Source organism: Chinchilla lanigera, unplaced genomic scaffold (genome assembly GCF_000276665.1).
Source record: "Chinchilla lanigera isolate Chin_1 unplaced genomic scaffold, ChiLan1.0 scaffold00035, whole genome shotgun sequence".
In the NCBI taxonomy this organism is placed as follows: domain Eukaryota; kingdom Metazoa; phylum Chordata; class Mammalia; order Rodentia; family Chinchillidae; genus Chinchilla; species Chinchilla lanigera.
This window is the reverse complement of record NW_004955436.1, coordinates 137104-160050: the sequence shown is the minus strand read 5'-3', so window position 1 is coordinate 160050 and position 22947 is coordinate 137104. Positions and strand designations below refer to the sequence as shown.

The 22947-nt window shown below is 40.5% G+C and overlaps 1 protein-coding gene across 1 annotated transcript; it reads left to right on the top strand.

Moving 5' to 3' along the window:
• Nucleotides 1–569: 569 nt before the first annotated feature.
• Gprc6a (G protein-coupled receptor, class C, group 6, member A) lies at nt 570–22242 on the top strand. The gene is given in 12 exon segments (XM_005389118.1): nt 570–639; nt 642–761; nt 4562–4863; nt 6408–6572; nt 6575–7146; nt 7148–7224; nt 7227–7246; nt 14153–14365; nt 18880–19003; nt 21131–21467; nt 21469–21637; nt 21640–22242. Coding segments are annotated over 12 exon segments (2772 nt in total).
• The last annotated feature ends 705 nt before the right edge of the window (nt 22243–22947 follow it).

The window sequence follows — 22947 nt, the reverse complement described above, 5'->3', positions numbered from 1 at the left end:
TTCTCTAACACAAGTAAACTAGAAGAGACTTAACCCTAAAGGTAACTAAATTTTGTTTTATTAAATAGACATTTTGAGGAAAGATAAAAGCAAAGCTGTTTTTCTCTAGACAGCTTATAAACTACGTTGAATTATTTGTGTGTTAAACATGATATATTTAGACAGACATTTCCGTTTTTAAAGTGGACATTTTTTGCCAACTGCTCCCTCCTGAGGAGTCTACATCCTATTTAACAGGAAATTCCAACATGATCAAAAGCCCTTGACATAGTAGCAAAACACTGCAATTCCAGTGAAACTTGTGTTTATAACGCTCTCAGCTGTCACCATGTATGATGACTATCACATGTCTGACTCCAACTCTGCAGAGTGTCGGAGAGAGCCTGGTACATTATTTTTGGTGAAAGAGCTGTTTTCACTACCAGCTATCTGAATACTGAGTGCCTCTGTCCCTTGCTAATACCCACATCTTGCAAGGTGCTTACAGGTGAAATAGGAGCCTTGTTGAAGTCGTTTAGTGACTGTGATGACCCTAAGTGCACTCATGAACTGAGCACATGAGACAAAGCATGGCATTAGGCACACGGCTTACCTACTTTCTGATTATTCTCGCTGCTTCCCAGCCTTGCCAAACTCCTGATGCTTTGTAGCTGTCACTTCTCCAGGACATATCACGATTGAAGGTTTGTTCCCCATTCACAAAAAAATGGTGTCCTCAGAAGACCACGCCAGAAGGCCACAAATCCAGAAGTGTGTTGGCTGAGTAAACCCCCAAACACATTTAGATGTCAAGGTTGTGCTAAGACATTTATGTGTATTAATATCTGCGTTATTTTAATAAAATTTGAACTTGCATATATGTGTGTATGTATGTGTGTATTAGCTTGGATGTGGTTAGTCTTGCAATTCTTCCTTGAATGAGAGATCTATTAGCACTATGTGCAATCAAACAACCTTCAAGTGTAGAGATAATGGATGTTTTTCATTAATGTATTTTGGGATTGTGCCTAATTCCTGAACTCACTTGAGAAGACACTGTAACCTGCTCTTTGCTACATGCAAACACAGTGCTGCACATTTGTATTTCTATCACCCACAACATGTACTCTGTTCTAAACTGAGATGCATTTATTAGCACTGTATTTAAAATAGGCTACATCTAATTTTTTCTCAAAGTTTTGGTCAACACCGTATTCATCTCATCCTTGAAAAAATCTAATGCTTTTGTGGTAAATTATGATCCTTCTCAGCTCAAAACTTCCCTCCTGGTGTACGCATGGGCATGAAGCTTAGTCACAGAAGAGACTTTGGCACAGTGTCATGTGGATAAGCAGCACCAGGGGAGGGAGTTTCAAATGCATTTTCCTCAAGAGGAGTGGAGTGTTTGTCTCTAATTTCAGGTCCCGTACAGACATAGCCAAATCACTGCAGCCCTTTGACCTTTCCAGACCTCCCAGGACGTAGGCAGTATTCGCTTCAATTGCTCTGGCAATGTGACCCCTATGCATCCTTTTAACTCTAAAATTCTGGTTCTGTCCTGACATAAGCTTAACCTCCTTTTTTTCTCCTACTTTTTTTTAATCTTCTTCACCAAAAATATTTACCAAGCCCTCTAAGAATGCTTTCAGGTAAAATGTGGTCCATGACCCACCATGCTCCCTTGTTGGCCTTCTCCTCAGGTGCTGGGCCCTATGAGCTATTGTCCTCAGAGGCTTTGATTAGAGGAACACCAGGGTAACGCAGAATAATGTGAAGATCTTCAGAGCACTGCATTGGTACCCAGTGACTGCAGGTTTGAAGCCCACAACTGTAGTCCAACAACTGGTGAAAAAAAAGAATCTTTTGACTCAGAGACAAATTTCTCCTGAGGCAAAGAAAAATCACTGAATTGAAAGTCTTTTACCTTATTGTCATTCATCAAGAGAAATAGTTTTCATTCAATATTAAACCACTACTTATTAAATACCTATATTACCTAGACCCTGTTTTAGGCACTGGAGATATCCTGACAAATATATCAAACAAAATCATCCTGACTTTAGTAGAGCTTACACGTGAGGGACTCTGAAAACATTGTGCAATTTAAATATTAGGAATCTATTAGTTTACCATTTCCCTTTTTTATTTTTAATGCATTTTATTAGTGACTATTAATTTTTAAAATATTGATTTTTCAATGTAGTATTTTCATACATGCATATACAATATTTTTATCATATCCACCCACTTACCCTCACTTATACCTCCGTATCCTCTATCCCTTATCCTCTTGTCTGATAATGATTTCCTTTCAAGTGCCTTTTTAGATTCCACATACAGGGGCTAAGGATTTAGCTCAGTGGCACAGTGCCTGCCTGGCAAGCACAAGGTCATGAGTTTGATTCCCAGTACAGGCAGAAAAACAAAAAAAAAGGATTCTACATACAGCAATGGGGAGAACACAGTATACTTGTCTTTCTGCAGCTGGCTCATTTCACGCAACATAATGCTCTCCAGTTCTTCTATTTTCTTGCAAATTTCATTCTCTCTAATGGCCGAATAATATGCAGCATACATTTTTGTCTCCTCAACCATCCAGAGGCTATAGTTGAGTGGTTTGTTTCTACATCCTCTATTCCATTAGCCTGTGTCCACTTTTAGGTCAGTACCATCTTGCTTTTTTTACTACTGCTTTGTAGTATAATTGGAAATCAGGCATTGTGTTGCTTGCAGCTTTGCTCTTTCTGCTTAGGATAGCTCTGGCTATTCTGAACAACTTTTTTTTTTTTTTGGTATGGAAATTGAACTCAGGACCTTGTTCTTGCCAGGCAGGCTCTTGTGCCGCTGAACTATATCCCCAGGCTGCTCTAGCTATGCTGAAGCTTTTTCTTTCCATATGAATTTTAGGGATTTTTTTCCTAGTTCTGTGGAGAATGTCATTGGAATTTTGATTGACATTATACTGAATGTATAGATCACTTTGGGTAATATTGTCATTTTAACAGTATTAATTCTGTCAGCCTATGAACATAGGAAATTTTTCCATCTTCCAGTGTCTTCTCAATTTCTGTCTCAGAGTTCTGTGGTTATTGTACAGATCTTTATTTCCTTGGTTAGGTTGACTCCTAGGTATTTTTTTTTATTTTTGAAACTATTGTGACTGGAATTGCTTTTCTGATTTCCTTCTCAACTAGTTCATTATTGGCATACAGAAAAGCTGTTGATTTTTAAAATGTTGCATTTGTAACCTATGTTTTTCAAAAAATAAAAATTATAATACTGATTTTTTAAAAACATCATGTTTAGATGATCAATGACAAGGAATAATTTTTAAATAATGCAGCATAACTTAATGAACTATTATAAAACTTCAGGCTATCAAAACCTTAACAATAATATCCCTCTTTCTTCATTTAAAAAGCATCCATTAGCATGCTTGTGTCTGGTGGTCTGAGCAACTGATTTGAAGGTAACAATATGCAAAGAAATTACAACGGTGAACTGCTACCATCTTGTCTAGTGAAACTGTATTATCACTAATGTTTTATTGAAGAATTATTTTCTTATTCTCTTTAATGGTTTGGGCAATCTTTCATTCTTACATCTGGTAATCTGAGCAATGTAGTTGAAGATAACAATATGCAATGTAACAATCACTGTTGATTTGTATTAATTTGTCTTGAGACCCTGTATCACTTTGAATGTTCTTGCTTTGATTTGTTTATGTTCGTGATACTGGTATGCTGCTACTGGTCTATTTTTTTGTTTGTTTGTTTCTCATGTACTACTCTCTTTAAAATGAAAATTTTTTTTAAAAAAAGCATCCTTTGGCACTGGGGATATAGCTCAGCAACACAGTATTTGCCTGGCAAGCCCAAGGCCCTGAGTTTGATTCCCAGTACCAAAAAAGGAAAAAAAAAAAAAAAAAAAAAAGAAAGAAGTGACAAGCATCCATTGAACTTTTATGTATTAGCACTATTTATAATATTTTGTATACAATAACTGATGAAATAATAGAAAATCAGTACAGAGCAGCTCTGGGATCTGGGATGATCACATGTTGAGAAGGACTTTCAAAGTGTTCTTGAATGTGGAGAGTGCTGCCTCTGTGTTAAGCTAGTGCACTTGCTAGGAGAGGTCTGCTGGACTTTTATGCAGGAACTATTTAAGTGGAATTGTTAAGCATCTTATTTATCCAGTTTTCAACCACAATAAATTAAAATCACAAAACTGAGAAACAGGGTTTGAGTCTTTGATGATGGCAGTAAAATACAACAAATTTCAAAAAAAAACCCAAATCAGATATATCTCATATTGCAAAGTACTAAACTAAATATTTAAAATTGATGCAAATTCAAGAAACAATTAAATTCTGTACTATTGCCACCATTAAGAACTGTGGTCTCTAGCATTATTCTTTCCACTAAAAATCATTTTCAAAAAAAGTTTAGATCCTTCAAGAGATAGACTTCATGTATTCAAAAATTGTCTGTTATAAGGCAGAACTATGAATAAAATGAGATTAATTTAATCTCCCATATTAATCCCCATACATTCAGAAAACACTTATTTCTCAACAGGCTTGAAACAGCAGTCTTTCTCCGAACTCTCGCTATGATACACAGCATTGAGGTGATCGATAATTCCACATTATTATCTGGAATCAAACTGGGCTATGAAATCTACAACACCTGCACAGAAGTCAGAGCAGCAATGGCGGCCACCCTGAGGTTGCTTTCCAAACTCAACTGCTCCAGAGAAGCTGTGGAGTCTCAGAGCAACTACTCCAGCTACACACCAAGAGTCAAGGCTGTCATAGGTGCTGGCTACTCAGAAATAACCATGGCTGTCTCCAGGATGTTGAATGTGCAGCTCATGCCACAGGTGGGTTTGTTCCCATTGGTTTGATAATGTTTGTTATTGTGAAAGGATCAGAGAAACCTAGAGCAACTAGTTAGGGAGTTTACAGTTCCATCAGTCAGATCTAGTTTCTATCTATTTGAATGAGATACACACTCTGAGGGTTTCAGCTTCCTTGTTTGCTTAGCATCAGTCAGGCACTGTGAAGGAAATGTTGCGAGTGAAGGGTGGGTGGGCTAAGGTGCCAAAGGAGACTTCTCAAGGAAGAGATATTTAGTCTCAACCATGAATAAAAAAGAATACCAAGGGGATTTGGTGGGCGCGTGGACAGTATCTGGCAAAGAAAGCTCCAAGTGCAAAGATGGGAGAATAGTACTAAGGTCAGCACAGGTAGATCAGTTTGAGCAGAAAGGAGAAAAATACCAGATGCATTTGCAGAGACAGGAAGAGGATGGGCCATGTATTGTCTGGTAAGCAGAGGTATTGTTTTTATCTTTTCCTGAAGGTAATGGAAAGGCTTTGAGAATAAATAGCAAAACTAATTACTTCTCTGGAATGCAAGGCAGAAATCTGAAAATAAGCAAACTATTTAAGTTTTCTCCTTCAATTTTAATAAACATCCTTTGTTATATAGGTAAAGAAATATTCAGTAACTTTCTAAATTTATTGGAATTAAGATTCAAAATTTTGTCTGGCTCCAAAGCCTATATTTTCTACCATACCCCTTCCTTGGCTACTGTTTAGTAGCAAAAACAAACAAACAAAAGCCTCACTGAGTAAGTTACATGGTGCTATTGCAACTGTGGAAGGCAATAACTCCAGTAATTCACCATAAAATAAAATCAAAAAAGCTATAAGTCAAGCAAAACTTTTCACATATCAAGTAGGTCTCCCAAAATGCTGATGTGTATTCTACTCAATCAGAGGTTGGAAAACCAAAGCCTAGAGGAAAAATGTGCTTCTTAGCCAATGAGCTGTCAAGCTAAGATAGGTTTTGAAATTTATTAAAAGGTTTTAACAAGAAAAATGCAATAAGGCATGTAAAGACCACTTGTGAACAGCAAAGCTTAAAATATTTTGTTTCTGGTCCTGTACAGAAGTGTTTGTTGAGCCCTGGACTAGATGAGTTTACCTGAAGCTAAATCAATAAAGTTGTGGATTAAAGAAGGCTTTTCATGTCTTTAATCCCAAATGTGCTGTGTTTACTTGCCTGGCTACATTCTGTCTGTATTTACCTCTGAATTTTTAAATATCTACTATTACCCTGGCCTGAGGTTTAAGCTAGACATAGATGCATATAGTCACATAAATGGAGATAGAAGACAGGCTCTGTACTGTATACAATAGGAAATGATTAGAGAGCACTGATCCTGAGCCACACTTTGGTGGTAAGTGTATGATTTAGCTTTTTGTACAGTGGGAGCCCATGGAAAGGGCAAGATAGGAGGCACCAGAAAATTTAGAGAAAGGCTGTGGAAACTGATGGAAATCAAAGGGAGGACAACCTATGATAAACAACCACCTAAACCTTACCAACACCATCACCAAAAGAGTCTGTCCACTTCCAGGTGAGTTATGAGTCAACTGCAGAAATCCTAAGTGACAAAATTCATTTTCCTTCATTTTTACGGACTGTGCCCAGTGACTTCCATCAAACTACAGCAATGGCCCAACTAATCCAGAAATCTGGATGGAACTGGATCGGTGTCATAACCACGGATGATGACTATCATAACCACGACTGGCTCTCGACACATTTGCAGTTCAGGCTGCAGCAAATAAAGTGTGTATAGCTTTCAACGAGGTTCTCCCAGCTTTCCTCTCTGATAAGACCATCGAAGTCAGGATCAATCAGACACTTCAGAAAATCATTGCACAGCCACAGGTTAATGTCACTGTGGTATTTCTGAGGAAATTCCACGTTTTCAATCTCTTTAATAAAGCCATAGAAAGAAATATAAATAAGATATGGATTGCTAGTGATAATTGGTCAACTGCTACTAAGATCATCACCATTCCCAACGTTAAAAAGATTGGCAAAGTTGTGGGATTTCCCTTTATAAGAGGGGGTGTGTCCTCTTTCCACTCCTTTCTTCAAACTCTGCATATGTATCCCAGTGACAACAACAAGCTCCTCCATGAATACACCATGCTTTCTTCTGCCCGTGAACACGTCAAAGACAGTGATTTGAGTCAACGCATTTCCAACCATTCTCACAAGATATTGACCCACAACGTTCACAAGGCTGTAGAAAGGAACTTGTTCATGAGAAACAACTTCCTCCAGCATTACAGAGAACCAGGGCTTTCACAGTGTTCAGCTTGCTGTGTTTGCCCTTGCTTATGCTCTCCGGGATCTGTGCCAAGCTCGAGTCTGTCAGAACCCCACACCTTCCAGCCGTGGGAGGTACTAACCGCCTCATGCAGTCGAGAAAATACTGTTGCTTCCCCAGTAACTTCCTTGCTTTATTTTGCAAATATTTATTTTCACTGCTTTTAATCATGTTCCTTTTATAAGTAGAAATGGTCAGTGCTTGAGTAGCCTGTGTTTTCATCACAGTGCTTTCTTCTTAAAGATGACAGTTATCTTTAACCCTCACCTCCTACTCTCACCAAAGTTTTGTACTTTTATTTCCCAAGATTCTGTTAGTAAATCTGTCTCCTTTAAATATATGAATTTTTCAATACTTCATTTAAATGATTTCATTTAACATTTTAAACTATAAGAACTAGAACCTTTTTGTTGTTGTTAAATATAGTAGAGTATCCCCTTTCTAAAATACTTGGAATTATAAGTGTTTCAAATTTTTCAACTTTTTCAAATTTGGAACTTTTTCAAATTCAATATTTGGAATTCAAATATTTCAAATTTGAAATAATATATATCATTATAGATATATAGTAATACATATAGTATATTTGTGTGTGTATATATATAGATAGATAGATAGATAGATATCTTGAGGATAGACCCAAGTCTAAATGCAAATTCATTTATGTTTATATGGGGGCTGGGGATTTAGCTCAGTGGCACAGCACTTGCCTGGCAAGCGCGATGTCGTGAGTTCAATTCCTGGTACTGGAAAAAAAACAAAGAAAAACAACAACAACAACAACATTTATGTTTATATATGCCTTGTTCATTGCCCAAAGCTAATTCTATGCAATGTTTTCAGTGTACATGTGTCATGACCATGAGTTTAGGTATGGAATTTTTCACTATGTTGTCATGTGGGCACTCACTATGTTTCAGATTTTGAAGCATTTTGGATTTATGACTTTTGAATTAGGTGTGCTCAATGCGTATTATGGGTGAGGAACCTAAAGCTAAGAACCATAAATAAGGCCTAGTGTGAATCTCCTGATGTGAGATCCTTTGCTTTTCACTTTATCACTAGTGGTTCATAATCCTGGCACCTCCATTAGACTCTGGTACCTAAGGTGCTCTGTCTGGGAGTCTAGACATCATCAAGGGAATGCTATTAGTCCAGTTATGATTTTTCAGGTAAATGAGCTACCAATTGTGTATAAAACTGATTCTCAGGCCAGGAATGTAGCTCAGTGGCAGAGAGCCTACCAGGCAAGTGCAAGCCCTGGGTTCAATTCCTGATATCAAAAAAAAAAACAAAACCAACTCATGCTGGGTGTGGTGACACACACCTGTAATCCCAGCACTCAGGAGGCTGAGGCAGGAGGAGAACCATGAGTTCGAGGCCAGCCTGGGCTACATAGTGAGTTTAAGGCCAGCCTAAACTACATTGCAAGACTCTGTTTCAAAAAAAAAAAAAAAAAAGAATGAGGTTAAAGCTGATTCTCTGTCTTCTCTTTGGTAATATGGAGAAAGCTAACATTTAATGTGATTCTATTTGATGAATTTTTTTCATTGTGTTTTCTTTATTTTTTAGTTTTTTATAAGTATATGTTTATGATATATAGTAATTTCATTTATCTTGGGGAATTGTTGCATATACATATTATATCTTGGTCAGTTTTTTAAACGCTCATGAAAAAAGCATTTAAAAATAAATTGCTTCTTTTAATAGTGGTACATTTCACTCATTAGAAAGAAATTTGTCAATAATGTATATTTCAAAGTCAAACTTGTATATCTTAAAGCAGAATCATATTATTAAAAATATGTACTTTAGGTTTCTAAGAGAAAAGAAAGTAGCAGAGTAAGACATCACTCTCCTGGTCATGTAAGCAGATCTCCAGGACGGTTAATCTCCCCTTCTGCCCCTCCTTGCTGCTCTTTGTTTCTACTGGTGTTGAGGACTGGACCCAGGGCCTTGCGTGTGCTAGACTTGGGCTCTACCCACTGAGCCACCCCAGCCTCTGCATTTTTGCTTTAATCACCCATAAACGTAAGCTCAGGGGTCTGACATTTTACATTTGGGTGAATCATGTTTTCAGCCTGTTCGTTTTTAAAATTTACTTTCAATTCACACATAATTATTGTACACATCTGTGGAGTATATATTGTTTACTTTTAAAATTATTTTTCACCATAGTAAATGCAAAGCCTAAATACAACGAAGAGGTAAAATGAATAGATCTTTTTAAATTTAAAATCTCAAATAATTTATTCATATGTATAATGCTTTTTAAATGCATGCTCGAAAGCATTTTCTTAGTAGTATAAAACTTTAATGAGGCATTGGTGAAAACTGTAAATTGTCTTACTTAGACCACCATTTTCCCCTATAATCAAAGTTTAATATGATATTTTCTAAAACATTTCAATAGTTTTGGCCTGGTACATTGCAAAAAAAAAAACTTTTACTTTATTTAAAACGTAGGCTACCATAATAAAACCCCTACATACAATTCTAGTAGTAAGAGATTGAGAAAGAGAAATAAAGACTAGTCACAGAGACTAACAGAACAAAGAAGAGAGGACACAGACTCTCACACAGAAAAAGAACACAAATAGCAGAGCTATTTATCTGCTAGCAATCTGGGAAAAATCCGGGAAAGTGTTTTAAGTCAAGAATATGTCTCAAACATTTTGAGGAAAAGACTTGAGGAAGTTTTCTAAAATGTTTTATTTAAACACCAGGAACATGGGGTCATCCCATATGTCCCCAATAGTTCATTAATCTAGAAACAAACAAACAGACTGGAAAAGAAGACTTGTGGCTTGCTCCTTTGATCATGATGGAAATAAGCCTGTCTGAGGAGGGCCAGATGCAGCAGGACAAACACTGCAAACAACTCTTCTCATGAAGAAACTTTCCTAGATGCCAAATTTAAAAGATCAGCAACATTTAGGGTCCCCATCATGACGTACTCCATTTGTCCCCCGTCAAAATTCACTGATATCTAAATGACACTTTCTGAGTGAGTTGAGACTCCAATCACTTTAAAAGGGTTTAGTTTTTACCGTGTGCAAGTATAAAATGGACTCTGGCTCTCTATTCGATGGTATTGTGAGCCGTGTTTGGGGACAGCACAGCCACACTTATTGTACTTCAACAGACTTCTAATGTTTGTCAGATGTGTGTGGGGATACCACTTTCTTGTTGTGACTAGTGACTTAGGTCTTTTTTCCTACTTATGATGATATGTAAGCTAGTAAATGATACATGTGGGATGATGTTAGGTAGTCCTGATTATTTAACAATTATGTTCTGGGTCTCTCAGTGCTCCAGGGATTGTGATGAGCACTGAAGATATGATGGAGAAGAAAACGACTCCTTCCTTCCAGGAGTCACCTGTCTAGAGTGGTGTGAAAGCAGGTGACTGTGGAGTGGATTATAAAGTAGGATGGTGCATGACCATGTTTCGTGTGAGCACAAAATGGCGGAGGAGGACATAACTGAGCCAGCCTGTCCAGTATTAGCAATTCAGAGAACACTTTCCAAAAAACAAGGCATCTATAGAGAATGCAATGGAAGGGTGGGAGGACAGAAATACTCGGCAAAAGGTGGGAAAATGATGCCATGGGACTGAAGCCTCACACAGAAGCTGTAAGCAAGAAATTGGAGGAGTTTGTGAAGGACAGGTTGATAGCAACTCACCAGTTAAGACATCTCAGTCTTTGCCGTGCATTTGGATCACCTGGGAATCTTAGGCAGGTTCTAATTTTCTAGTTGTATAATAAGAGCAGAAAATCTGCACTTCTAACAATTTCCCCTATAATGCTCACAGCTGGTACAGCACCCATCATTTAAATAGGAAGGCTGGAAAATGAGTTTTAATATTTGGACATCAGAGAGCAAAAAGGAGCTGACTAAGGATAGTTTTAAGCAAGATATGGATGTGATCTGTTTTCCACTGAAGAAATCAAATTCCACTTGCAGTGTGAATTAAGTAGAGGAATACAAGATTGGAGAGAGTAAGACCAATGTGGTAATCCAAGTGTAGGATAAGAATGCTTTGTTCTACAGGTGTGGCAGGGAGGATAGAGAGATGAATACCAATATTTTTAAGAGGATGGGTGAAGAACACTTAGGTATAGATTGGATAGGAAAGATGACAGAGACCAGAATATGGATTACAAATGATTTCCAATGTGAGCAACAGTTTGTTGGCATGGAAACATGGAGAAAAGTAAGGAGAAGAAATACTAAATATTCTGGCTGACAGATGTTGGAATTGAAAATTTTATGAGATATGCATGTGTAGCCATGGTAGATGTCTATAAGTTAGGGGAGATGTGAGAGTGACTTAATGGGGGTAAGGACAGTAGTAACTGACAATTTAAGCCCCGGCATTCTAAGTATTCGTATATCTCACCTCTCATCTAATATTAAGGTAGGGCTTCTGCTCTTTACACTCCATCTTAAGAAAGAGGAAGTATTACTGGTTATCACCTCTTCCAGCAATTTATAGATGGAGAAGACTACCAAAATTCAAGTCTGTCCCATAGTCACTCACACAGTTAGCCTTAGTTCAGTGTGCTTTCTTCTACACCACAGAAAACTCCACAAAGAAAAAGACATAATCTAGGACAAAGATGTAAGCCATGTCCTTTGCTGTTCTCTAATTCAGTCACGTAGCTCTCTTCCCACAAACAAACTCACTTACAAAACTGGAGCAGATTGAGGAAGTTACAGAAACACAACACAAGGTCAACCATAACACCTTACTTGGTGTGGCCTCTGGCCTTATGTTCCTTAAAAACAGAATATTACCAGGCAGAGATGAGTTACACAGTAAAAATGAGTTTATATGTTTTGTAGTGTCAATTCATACTGAAGCTCAGAGTTTCCATTAAAAAAATAGGTAATTGATGGAAAAAATATTTAAGAGATAAATAACTGAAGTGTTAATGTTTGAATTTTACTCTAAACCAAAGTAAATGTTCTATCATATTTAATGAGTAATGAATGTACTGTTTTGTCTGCCTCTATCCACTTCCCTGTAAGACCAAGCATAAAACAGTGTAAGATTGTTTACATTATATGATGTTATCATTATTTATAGAACATACATGTGTCAGAACTTTACCCTGTAAAGTCTAATTAAGGGATGGAAAAAAGCATGTGGAAAATATAGTTCAAACACAAGTGTGGAAGAGACTCTACTTCCTAAAGAACTAAGATACATGGTATTGGTTAAGGAAAGAATAGAATTGACCAGTATATGGGTTGAAGTGAAAATATTAAATAAACCTTCACATTCCTTTATTTTTATTTCTTCCATTTTAAAATTTTAGGCAATTCTAGAATGTTTTTGGTTAATTCCACCATGTTAGATCTAATATCCTGCTTCCTTAAAGTAGTTCTTATAGTAGTAATTTACAGTCACTAAAAGAAGTAGTAAATCCATAGACATATAATAAAATTAAAACACATACTAGAGATTTTACTAAAGTGCTATTTGGTCAGTGCCATGACTATCATAGTGTCTTGGTTACTTTCCTCTCATTGCTGGGACAAAATACCTGACACCCAAAACTAAGGAAGGAAAGGTTTATTTCATTTACAGTTGGTGGAGGTTTCAGTCCGTACTTGGCAAGTTACAAGGCAGAGTGGCACATGGCAGAGGGCTACAGCTCACAGCCGAATCAACAAGCACTCACAAGGGCGGAATGGCCTCAAGCAGCCTCTTCCTCTCCCTTACATATGTAAACTATCCACCCTAGGGTGGGTGTAGCTCTCACACCCATAATCAAACTCTAAAAGCCTGCCCCATGGCCGCATGAGGCTTTGGGGGGGACACACAGACACAAACCATAACACATAGCTCACATATTTACCTTAAAATTTAACTTGATTTTCTTATATTCTGTTGGCAAAAATGAAACACTCAAAAAGATTAACCAAAATGGAATACAATAGAATAATTCTACTCATATACAATAATTTCTGACCATGACTTTGAATCTGACAAAGTCACCGAGAACTATCAACCTAGTAATGAGTAAGTACAATGAGTGCATTTGGAGAGGGCTTTGTGAACCCGGCTTACACTTCAGGCTGGTGGTGAGTCGCAGTGACAATCCCAGGGTCCTCCTGCTGCACAGGTTTGATGCTGCTGCCTGTTTGTTAGTAACATATGTCCTGTTCTAGCCCTATCATATATCAGCTCTCACCATACAAATTGGGTAAGAAGACAAGTAATTCTTCATTATATTTCTTTTCTTCCAAGTTAAAAAAATCATCTTATAAACCAAATTAGAAATAAGAAGTTTCTGTGGTAGTACACACCTGTAACCCCAGGTTTCAGGAGGCTGAGACTGGAGAATCATGGGTTTGAGGTCAGTCTGAGCTACACAGTGAGACCTTGTCTCACAATAAAACAAAACAAATGGAAGGGAGCTGAGAAGAGATGAGGCAGGTGGAAGAATAGGAGAGGTGAAGAAAAGAAGGAAGGAAGGGAGGGAAAGAAGGGGGCAAAGAAGGAGGAAGAGAGGAAGGAAATAGAATTTAGAGGTCACTTTTCTATGCATTCACTCATTGAAACAGACTTAAGAACCACTGGAGAAAAGATGAAAGTCACTGTAACGGTCGAAAATGTACTACTAATAAAGAATGGAGCCAGAATGGGACACCTGCTATCTACTACAGAGGGTCCATTCTGAAACTCTGTGACATGCACTCATGCAGATGCTTGGATTTTAATGTCCCAGGGTGGAGTAGCTACCACCCATAGATCCGAACTTGGCAGAACTTTGGCAGATGAGGCTAGAACACAAGTGGAACTCATTGTCTGATTGTGCTGATGGTTCAGAGGTCCCCCGACCAGACGCAGAATCTTCTTTCTTCTCACTTGAAGTGATATTCCTGATAAGGCAATGTTGTGATTGGGATGATGGATACAGCTAGAAAGTTTATGCTCAGTGCTTGTTTTCATTCTCATTTTGTATTTACTTGATGTGCTGAGAAATGTGACATTTGGGGATGGAGGGGATTCTTTCCATTTTGATGCCCATGGGGACTTGAACACTGAATACAATGTTGTCCTGTGGAAAGAGACCAATGGCCAGATGACTGTCACCAAGGTGGCAGAATATGACCTGCAGGATGATGTCTTCATCCTCACAAGTCAAGAAACAAAAAAGGAATTCAGGAAATTTAAGGTAGTTTTGTTGTAGGCTACACTGTAGCGTTTGAACCTATTGGTATCTTACTGCCAAAGTCCTTGAACCCGCCAGGACCTCCGCAATCCCCTCCATCATTTGTGTCTAGACATCCCCTAAAGCCTAATGCAGTCGTAGCCAGGCCTTTTTCAGAGCCTGCTGGATCTAGAATGTGTGATGCTGGGGTAACTCATGGTGTAATGCCATGATCAAGTGCACTAGAACTAAGGGTGTGAATGCTACCTGCGTTAAGTAACCCGGATAAGACATACGGGCAGAAAGAGCTGTGACCTCCCCTTGTTGCTTTGCTACCTTCTGCCCTCCATGCACTGCTTCATCTCTGCAATGGCCCTCTGCCACACCACCCTGCCTTGGAGCCAGCTGATCATGGACTAAAACCTCTACAAACTGTGAGCCAAATAAACCTTTCCTCCTTTAACTCTGGATGTTGGGTATTTTGTCTCAGTAATGAGAAAGTAAGGGAGAAGAGATGTCAGATTCAAAGTCTCTTCTGTCACCTCTCCTATTCTTCCACCTGCCTCATCTCTCCCTGCTCACTGTCCTCCCTTTCTGCCAAACTCCATGGCCAACTAGTGCAATGCGCTCCTGGACGCAGGGTCACTCCCTCGCCACTCTCTTCATTGCCATGTGACAGGACATTCTTCTGGTTCAGTTCAACTCTGTCTGAGTATGGCCCCAGAGTAGCTGAACTTGTCAGAAAACAAAAGTTTTAGAAGTCAAGACAAGAAAAGAAATGCTGCTCACCAGCTTCACTGTGAATCTGAGACTGCTGGCTTTCAGGGGCCTGCAGTGCTGCGGACAGATCACTGCCCACTTCACTGACCCGCCCACAGTGCTGGATAGCTGCGTTCTCTCTTCTGTGTGCCTCTGACATCAGTGCGCCTTATCCACCCTTCTGTCCTGCTGATCCTGCTCCCCATTCTACCAACGAGAAGGTAACGCTTGGACAGAATGCAGCGCCCCCCACAGCCCCTCTGTGCCACATCCCTCCCTCTGTGCCCCTGGCCAAGATCAGCACCTCCTCCCTCTCCTCAAGGTCTGGTGCTGGCACCTTACTTGTCCCTTGTGCCCTTGAGTTTTCTCTCTTCTGCGTTATCTGCGTGATGACTCAGATGTGCTGGGGGCTTCCCTCTCTTATCTTAAAAAAAGCCACAGAAACCCCATGTACTCTTCCATGAATTCCCTGTGCCTCTGCTCCTCATAGCACGACTCGCTGTGCAAGTTGAACACAGTGATTCACCCTAATCTCTCTCCTCCCGCACTCCTGGGGGCTGTCTAGAATACATCAAAATTGTTTCTGTGTAGCTTAATCACATTATCGACTCCAGCGCTGTCCTGCTGTATATCAGCCAGTGATCCTCTCCTCCACAAGACACTCTTCTTGCTTGCTTCCATGACACCTCAGTCCCTGGCCTTCCTGCTCCTGTCTGTAACCCTTCGCCTGCTCCTTCCTGTCCCTGCTACCTCTACTCACCAGCAGCCCAGAGCTGCTCATCTTTTTCTGCTTGTCTGTCCTTTTCCTTGGTTATTCTAGCATGACGTTAGATGGTGTCATTACACAGATGGCTAAGGACACCTAGATGTTTATTTTGTCCTGCCACCCTAATAAATGTACAATTGCTTAACTGACATCTCTGCCTAGCATACAGTAGTCAATTTAGCTTAATTTCCCCAAAACAGAGCTCTTGATATTCCCTACCAAAGCTGCTCCTGCACAGTAAATGGCAACTCCCTTTCTTAACTCTTCATGAAGTAAACTATGTTGGGTTCCTCACCACCTCTCTCTGTCATACTCCACAACCAATGAAAGTTTGGCTTTAAAATCTGTCTAGAAAAGCCGGGTGTGGTGGCATGCCTGTAATCCCAGCACTCAGCAGGCTGAGGCAGGAGGATTGCCATGAGTTGGAGGCCAGCCTGCATTACACAGTGAGCTCAAAGCCAGCCTGAACTACACAGTGACACCCTGTCTCCAAAAACCAAAACCAACTGAACAAAAACAAAAAAATGTGTCTAAAGTCTGACCAGTGTGTACAACTATTCAAGCTGCTGTCCAGATGGTTGCAGTGGGGTTCCCACCTCTCCACCTTTACTGCATCCCTCCAACCAGCCAGGGGACTTACACTGTGCTCTGTGCAGCCCCATCCACACAGACTACCTTTCTTCAGAGATCTCGCGCCCATGATCTGAGCAGCGCCTCCAGCTTCATCTCCCCCGCCCTCACCTGCGACCCTACTCCTCCTGCTCCTCTCTCTCCCAGAGCAAGGCTTTGTACTTGCCATTTCTTTTGTCTGTAATATGTCCTCTGATGTCTATTAGGTTAATTTCTCATTTTTTTTCTGTACTTCCTGAAATGTCCCTTCCTTCCCAGGGAGGCTTTTCCTGGATACCTTATTTAAAATTGCAGTGACTAGGTGTGTTGGTCACGGGTAGAGCCCTTGTCCACTTGTGAGGGCCTCAGGGTCCATCCGCAGCAGGTAGACAGAGAGGGAGAGAGAGGGAGGGCAATGCCAACCTCGAGCTTGTAGTCACTGTCTCATCTTTGTTTTATTTACTTTTGTTTTCTTTATTGTCAACCTTGTCAGATAGAAATGTGATTTCTCTGTCTATTCCCTGCCGTAGCTCCCACAATTAAAACAATGTCTGGCATATAGCAGGCACTCCGCGCATGTTTGGTGGATGGGAGAATGGTTATAGTGGTGCCATAAACCATTTTAGTTAATAGTGTCTCCCTTGTCAGAGGTTCCAGGGAAGCAAGATGCTTTTTCCCTGGGAGACAGGAACATGGCCTTCTGTGTTCTCAGCTCCTCATCTTCTTTACCGTCATTGTTCATGAAACTGCATTAGGAACGCAGCCCCTGCGAAGCACCGTAACCCACACTGCACCTTTAAATATTCTAACTCAGTAATTGAATATAGGGAGGATTCTTTCTCATTTTTGCAAGAAGTGCCATTTTTAATTATGCCCAAATTTAGCCTCCGGACTGCAGGAGACACACTCTGAGGGTGCAGGCACAGGGTGCAGGGCTGGGACTTCTGCAACTGACTGGAGAGGACACACATGCAGGAGGGCCAGCCTTCTTTTCTAATGGAAACAGCGACAAATATTTCAAGAATATAATAAAAATGAATAATGTCTGAGAACATGTGCTCAGATTTCAAGATCTGCTTGCCAGTTGGCAGTTAGTAAGGGCATCCACATTCCTGGTGTGTCATCAACATTCCTAGTCCAAAACATCAGATAACGTTCAATCTCTCATATCTACACCAAGTCCTGGGCTCTCCCTGCTGTCTCTGGATGCTCAGGGAGAGAAGCTGTGGGAGGGAAGACTGTACTTTTGTCTCCTTTGACACCTGGCTGAATCTGATAGTTAAATCCTTTTGTGTCTTCTGAGCACATCCCAGGAGCAAATACCTCAGATTCAGATTCGGAGTTTGCCTGGGGAGTCCTCAAGGCAATCCACTTCCTGCTAAAACCCAGTCAGTAATAATTGAGTTGAGGGCCCCAAAACTTAGCTGTTTCTCTCTCCCTCCCAGGTCTTCATATTCCAGAGAAAACAGTGGTTGACCTAATACTTTGTGTTCCGGACTCAGCAACAGCTGTTCAGAGAATCCTGAGAAAGCTTCTGTTTTGACTTCCCTGGGGTAAAAGTGAAACTATAACACAGATTAATTCACGGGATGTACCATGACATGGGATCCTGAATGAAAAAGAATGGCACACCGTAAATCTTGTAAAAGAACTATTATCTGGATCAGAAGCAGACAATCCCTCAGAAGTAGGATGCTGCATATGACCTGCATCATGACATGCAGAACTCTGACTTAAATTCTCAGTATTTTAGGTTGTCTTTTTAACTAGCACTAGTAGCTTTTTAGTTTCATTTGTTTGTTTTGTGTTTTTATGGTACTGAGGATTGAGCTACATCTCTAGTCCTTTTTTTTATTTGGAACCAGGGTCTCATTAGGTTGCTCAGATTGGGCTTGAACCAGTAATCCTCCTGCTTCAGCCTCCCAAAATGCTGGAATTATAAACTCAAAATATTCCAATTTTTTGTTTGTTTTTTTAGAGTGAGGCTGGATAGGCTTCTTAGAAGCCTTCTAAGGATTTTCAGATGATAAAAAATGTCTTCCAAAGAATATAAGCTTATAATTTACTATCTTCTTATTTGACAAAACTCTATTCAGCATAGGATTGGAAATTTCTAAATCCTCATTTTTTTGCTACTATACATTTCTCCTCTGAGAACAGCCTGAAGGAAATAATGGCCATTGTTTCTTACAGATGTTATTGATGTGACAATTAAATACTTTCTAAAACAATTTCTCCACCTGAAGTATTTTATATATTTTAAGCTTGTTCATATCTCAGGAGTACAAAAAGTCCTAGTGGTACTAAAATGATCACAATGCCACTTAGTATACATCTTTAAATGAGAGATCACTAGGGTATTTTTTAAAAATCTTTTGGGGATTTCTTTTCACTTTCTATGCAGCAAATTCTATCTAAATGCTCCAAGGACTGCAGCCCAGGACAAATGAAGAAGACAACCGGAAGCCAACACACCTGCTGCTCTCACTGTGTGAGCTGCCCTGAAAATCACTACAGCAACCAGGCGGGTACTTGTGGGCACACTGGGACAGTTTTCCTTTTCATGAATTCCATTTTGATTTCTCTCATCTAAAAAGAATTTTACAAGCTTCCTATCTGCTAGGTAAAAATGGCTATGAAATTTCATTTTATTTTGGAATTTCCTATTTTATATCACTTGGTATATGACCAATAAATAATACAGATATGAGAGGAATTTCACTTCCAAGGAAAAAGTCATTGCTTCCAGCATACTTTGTCATTAGCAACTCTTAAAACAAAGCAAGTTTTCCACCAATTTTTTTCCATATGCACATCTCTTGTCATTGGGTACAAAGAAGTAAATGTTGGATTAACCAAACCAACATGCTATAAAGCCAGAGCTCCCAGTCAAGACACAGGTGCACATATCCTGCAGATCTTAATGTTCCTAGCAAGAGGCAAAGGTTGCTTCTGCTTAGAAAGGAACTTCTGTAAGACAAGTGGACCCAGTATTAGCAGAGATGAGGTGTGAGTAACCAACTGTTTGCCCACCCTATCTTTATCAGTTTGGCAAGATCAGAGCACAGTACACAAATTAGAGTGCACAGCTGAAGTCAGCAACTTTAGAAGCTCTAAGAACTACTGGCATGTTCTCCGCAGCAAAGCCCACCTGAAAGCACCACGTTTCTTCACTTATTGCCACACTCCTGTTCATCTTCTGGAAAACTGAGAATCCCAGAATCAGAATGTTCCCAAATAAACATTCTTTCTTCTTACTGGCTCCAAAGGGAAAAGTATAACAATAGAGATACTCCAGTGCTCATGTTTTGTCAGTGCCTTTAAGATGCCACTTGTTCTAGTCTGAGAGGACCTGTGCTGCCTAAATAATTAGATAACTGGGGATAAATTCTTCAGGCAATATGGTACCCAGCAGCCATCCTCCAAGTAGAGAAGTAAGCACATTAAGTTCCCATAGAAAGACTCTAAAGCCTTTCTAGGTCCAGTGTGGGCTCCATCTTTGGACAAACAGGATGAGTGTAGACAACTGAGGACCCTGGCGGGAATGCCAGGAGTGAGTGTAACCTGAAGGCTTACCCTCTCCTCTTCTCCACATCTGTCACACATGCTGTCCACACAACGAGACCACAAATGTCCCCTGAATGAATGAGCAGAGACGGTAGCAGCCAGGGATAAAAAGAAAACAAAGAAGGGTACTTGTAGGGAAATAGATATTAAAAAGCAAAGGAAGTTTTGTCCATAAAGTTTATGGACAAAAGCACCTCACTCTGAGGTCGACATAGACAAGAACACAGACATTTTAAAAAGTTGAATGAGCACTTTCGATTTTTGCTGCATGTAATCGGATGATGTCCTGAGAAAGGCTTTTCAGAAGCATTAGGATCCATCATTTTAAGGGGTGGGATAGGGAGCAAAGGCACCCTACTCCCGAGATCCCATGCTGCCCTGCGGGTGGGATTTGCATAAACACTGCTCCGGTTTATCAAAAAGGATCAAGTCTGCTCACCTCCTGAGGAAAAAATAAACTTTAATTCTTTCTTAGCTGTCATGATGTGATTATCTTGTGGTATCTCAACTTGGAAAGAGACCGAACTTTTAGGGCAAGCTAGCTGTAATGCCCCTGCTTTACAAAGAACTGCAGCCTCATTCATAATAGCAGCTCCTACACATTGGGGGCCCACTATGTGCAGTGTTCTGATGGGGCACCCATTAGGGGTGGGGAGGGGAGTGGGAAATGGGATTAGAAATTTCGATGCACTTGTTCAAGATTGCAGGACTCACAAGTGGTAAAGAGAAGACAGGAACCGCATCTATATTTGATTCAAAATCACTTATTCATATCAGAGTGGTGAACTGCTATGTGTAACAGCAAGTTTAAAAGCTGCTAGTGTCTATCCTGAAATGTAAATACCCTACAGGCCCATAGCCTAGCTGGCTTTTTGTCTTTCTCTTCCCCTCTGCCTCTTTCCTCACCTTTGCTGTTTCACTCTCTCTTTTTCTGGGTTCTGTGCACGTTTTAAAAAGAAACTGCTGTGATAATTGCCTGTATCTGTTTTGTGGTTGGAATGAGTGCCCTGGGAGTTTCATTTGTGGTATTGTGGGCAATCACCTGGTTTAGTTGTTTGCAAGGCTGCTGACCTTCCTCTGTCCTTCAGACATGGATCACTGCTTCCTGTGCAACAATGAAATTCACCAGGCCCCTGTGAGGAGCACCATGTGCTTTGAGAAGGAGGTTGCACTCCTCAGCTTGGGTGATGCCTTGGCTGTCCTGCTAGCGGCCTTCTCCCTTCTGGGAATCGCCCTTGTCCTGGCCATTGGCATAACATTTACACGAACCCTGAACACACCTGCTGTGAAATCTTCCGGGGGATTACTGCTGTACTATGTGATCCTCCTCTGCCATTTCCTCAACTTTGCCAGCACTGGCTTCCTCGTTGGAGAACCACGAGACTTCACATGTAAAACCAGGTAGACGTTATTTGGTGTGAGCTTTGTGTGTCTCTTGCATTTTCATGAAGTCCCTAAAAATTCTGTTGGCTTTTAGCTTTGACCCCAAGTTGCAGAATACCCTCAGGTGCCTCTGTAAACCGGTGCCCATTGTCATTTCATGCACAGGAATCCAGGTCCTCGTCCGCATGCTCTGGCTCACCTTCGCAGCACCTGTGTGGTGGCGGAGAATGTACCCCTGCCCAGGGTCATCATACTTGAATGCCATGGGGGGTCAGTGCTGGCATTTGGCATCATGCTGGGCTACATCGCTATCCCAGCCTTCGTTTGCTTCATATTAGCCTTCAAAGGCAGGAAGTTACCTGAGAATTACAATGAAGCCAAATTCATAACCTTTGGCACGCTCATTTACTTCATAGCATGGGTCACTTTCATCCCTGTCTATGCTACCACGTTTGGCAAGTATCTGCCTGCTGTGGAGATTATCGTCATCCTAATATCCAACTATGGGATCCTATGCTGCACGTTCTTCCCCAAATGCTATATCATTCTTTGCAAGCAAGAGACTAACACAAAGTCTGCCTTTCTCCAGTTAGTTTACAGCTACTCTTCGCATAGTGCCGACAGCCTTACTGTGAGTCACCCTTCCCTGAACTCCACCAACAGCAGCTTCACGGTGAGCCACACCAGCCCTGGTGGCAAGTGTGCAGCCTGGCAGAGAACCAAAGACCTTCAGGTACAAGCACTTGAACACCTACGCAAAGAAAATGCTGCAAATACGTCTAAAGCTTTGCCTCAGAGAAGAACTTTGAGTATATGAGTGAGCCTTTAGGAGATGGCATGTTCCAGAGTACAGTGTTTGCAGGGACTTCGTCCTAAGATGTGCACTTAGTCTCCCAGAAAATATTATGTATTTCTTCTCTGTCACCATCTTCACCAAATTTCACTCTGTCCAACCACCTATTAATGAAGGAAAGAGAGCCTCCATTCTGAAACTCCCTTCCTGCTCAGCACTACTGTCAGTCTTTATCTCTGCCTTCCTTTTCTTAGGCACCTGAGTTACCTCTGCCATCCAGAGTTAACCTATAATGTATCACCCCACTCCACCCTCTCCCCCTTTTTCTCAAACCTCTTTGTATGGCCCCCTCCTCTCTTAAGCACCTTAACCTACCCGTTCCACTGCTCAGTGAGATGCACAAGCAATGAATCGTTCCTGACCTTAGGAGATCAAATTTCAGGGAGAAAGAGTCATATCACTTTTCAGCATGGGGTGTCTATGATTATAACATCATAGGACACGTAGCCACCCTGGGGGAGGACGGGAAGCTTTCGGAGAAGATTAAATAATGGGTGTGATGTTTAGGAGAACACCTGAGAGAGGAACAAGAGCTAGCTACTCAAAGTACAAAGAGTTCTAGACAAGCAAGAGAAGCTGCAGCAGCAGAAGGGTGACAGTGAGAGGAGTCTTGGCATTCCTGGAGAGAAGTCTGCCTGGGCTCCATGTGGAGGTGGTCAGAGCTCCTTG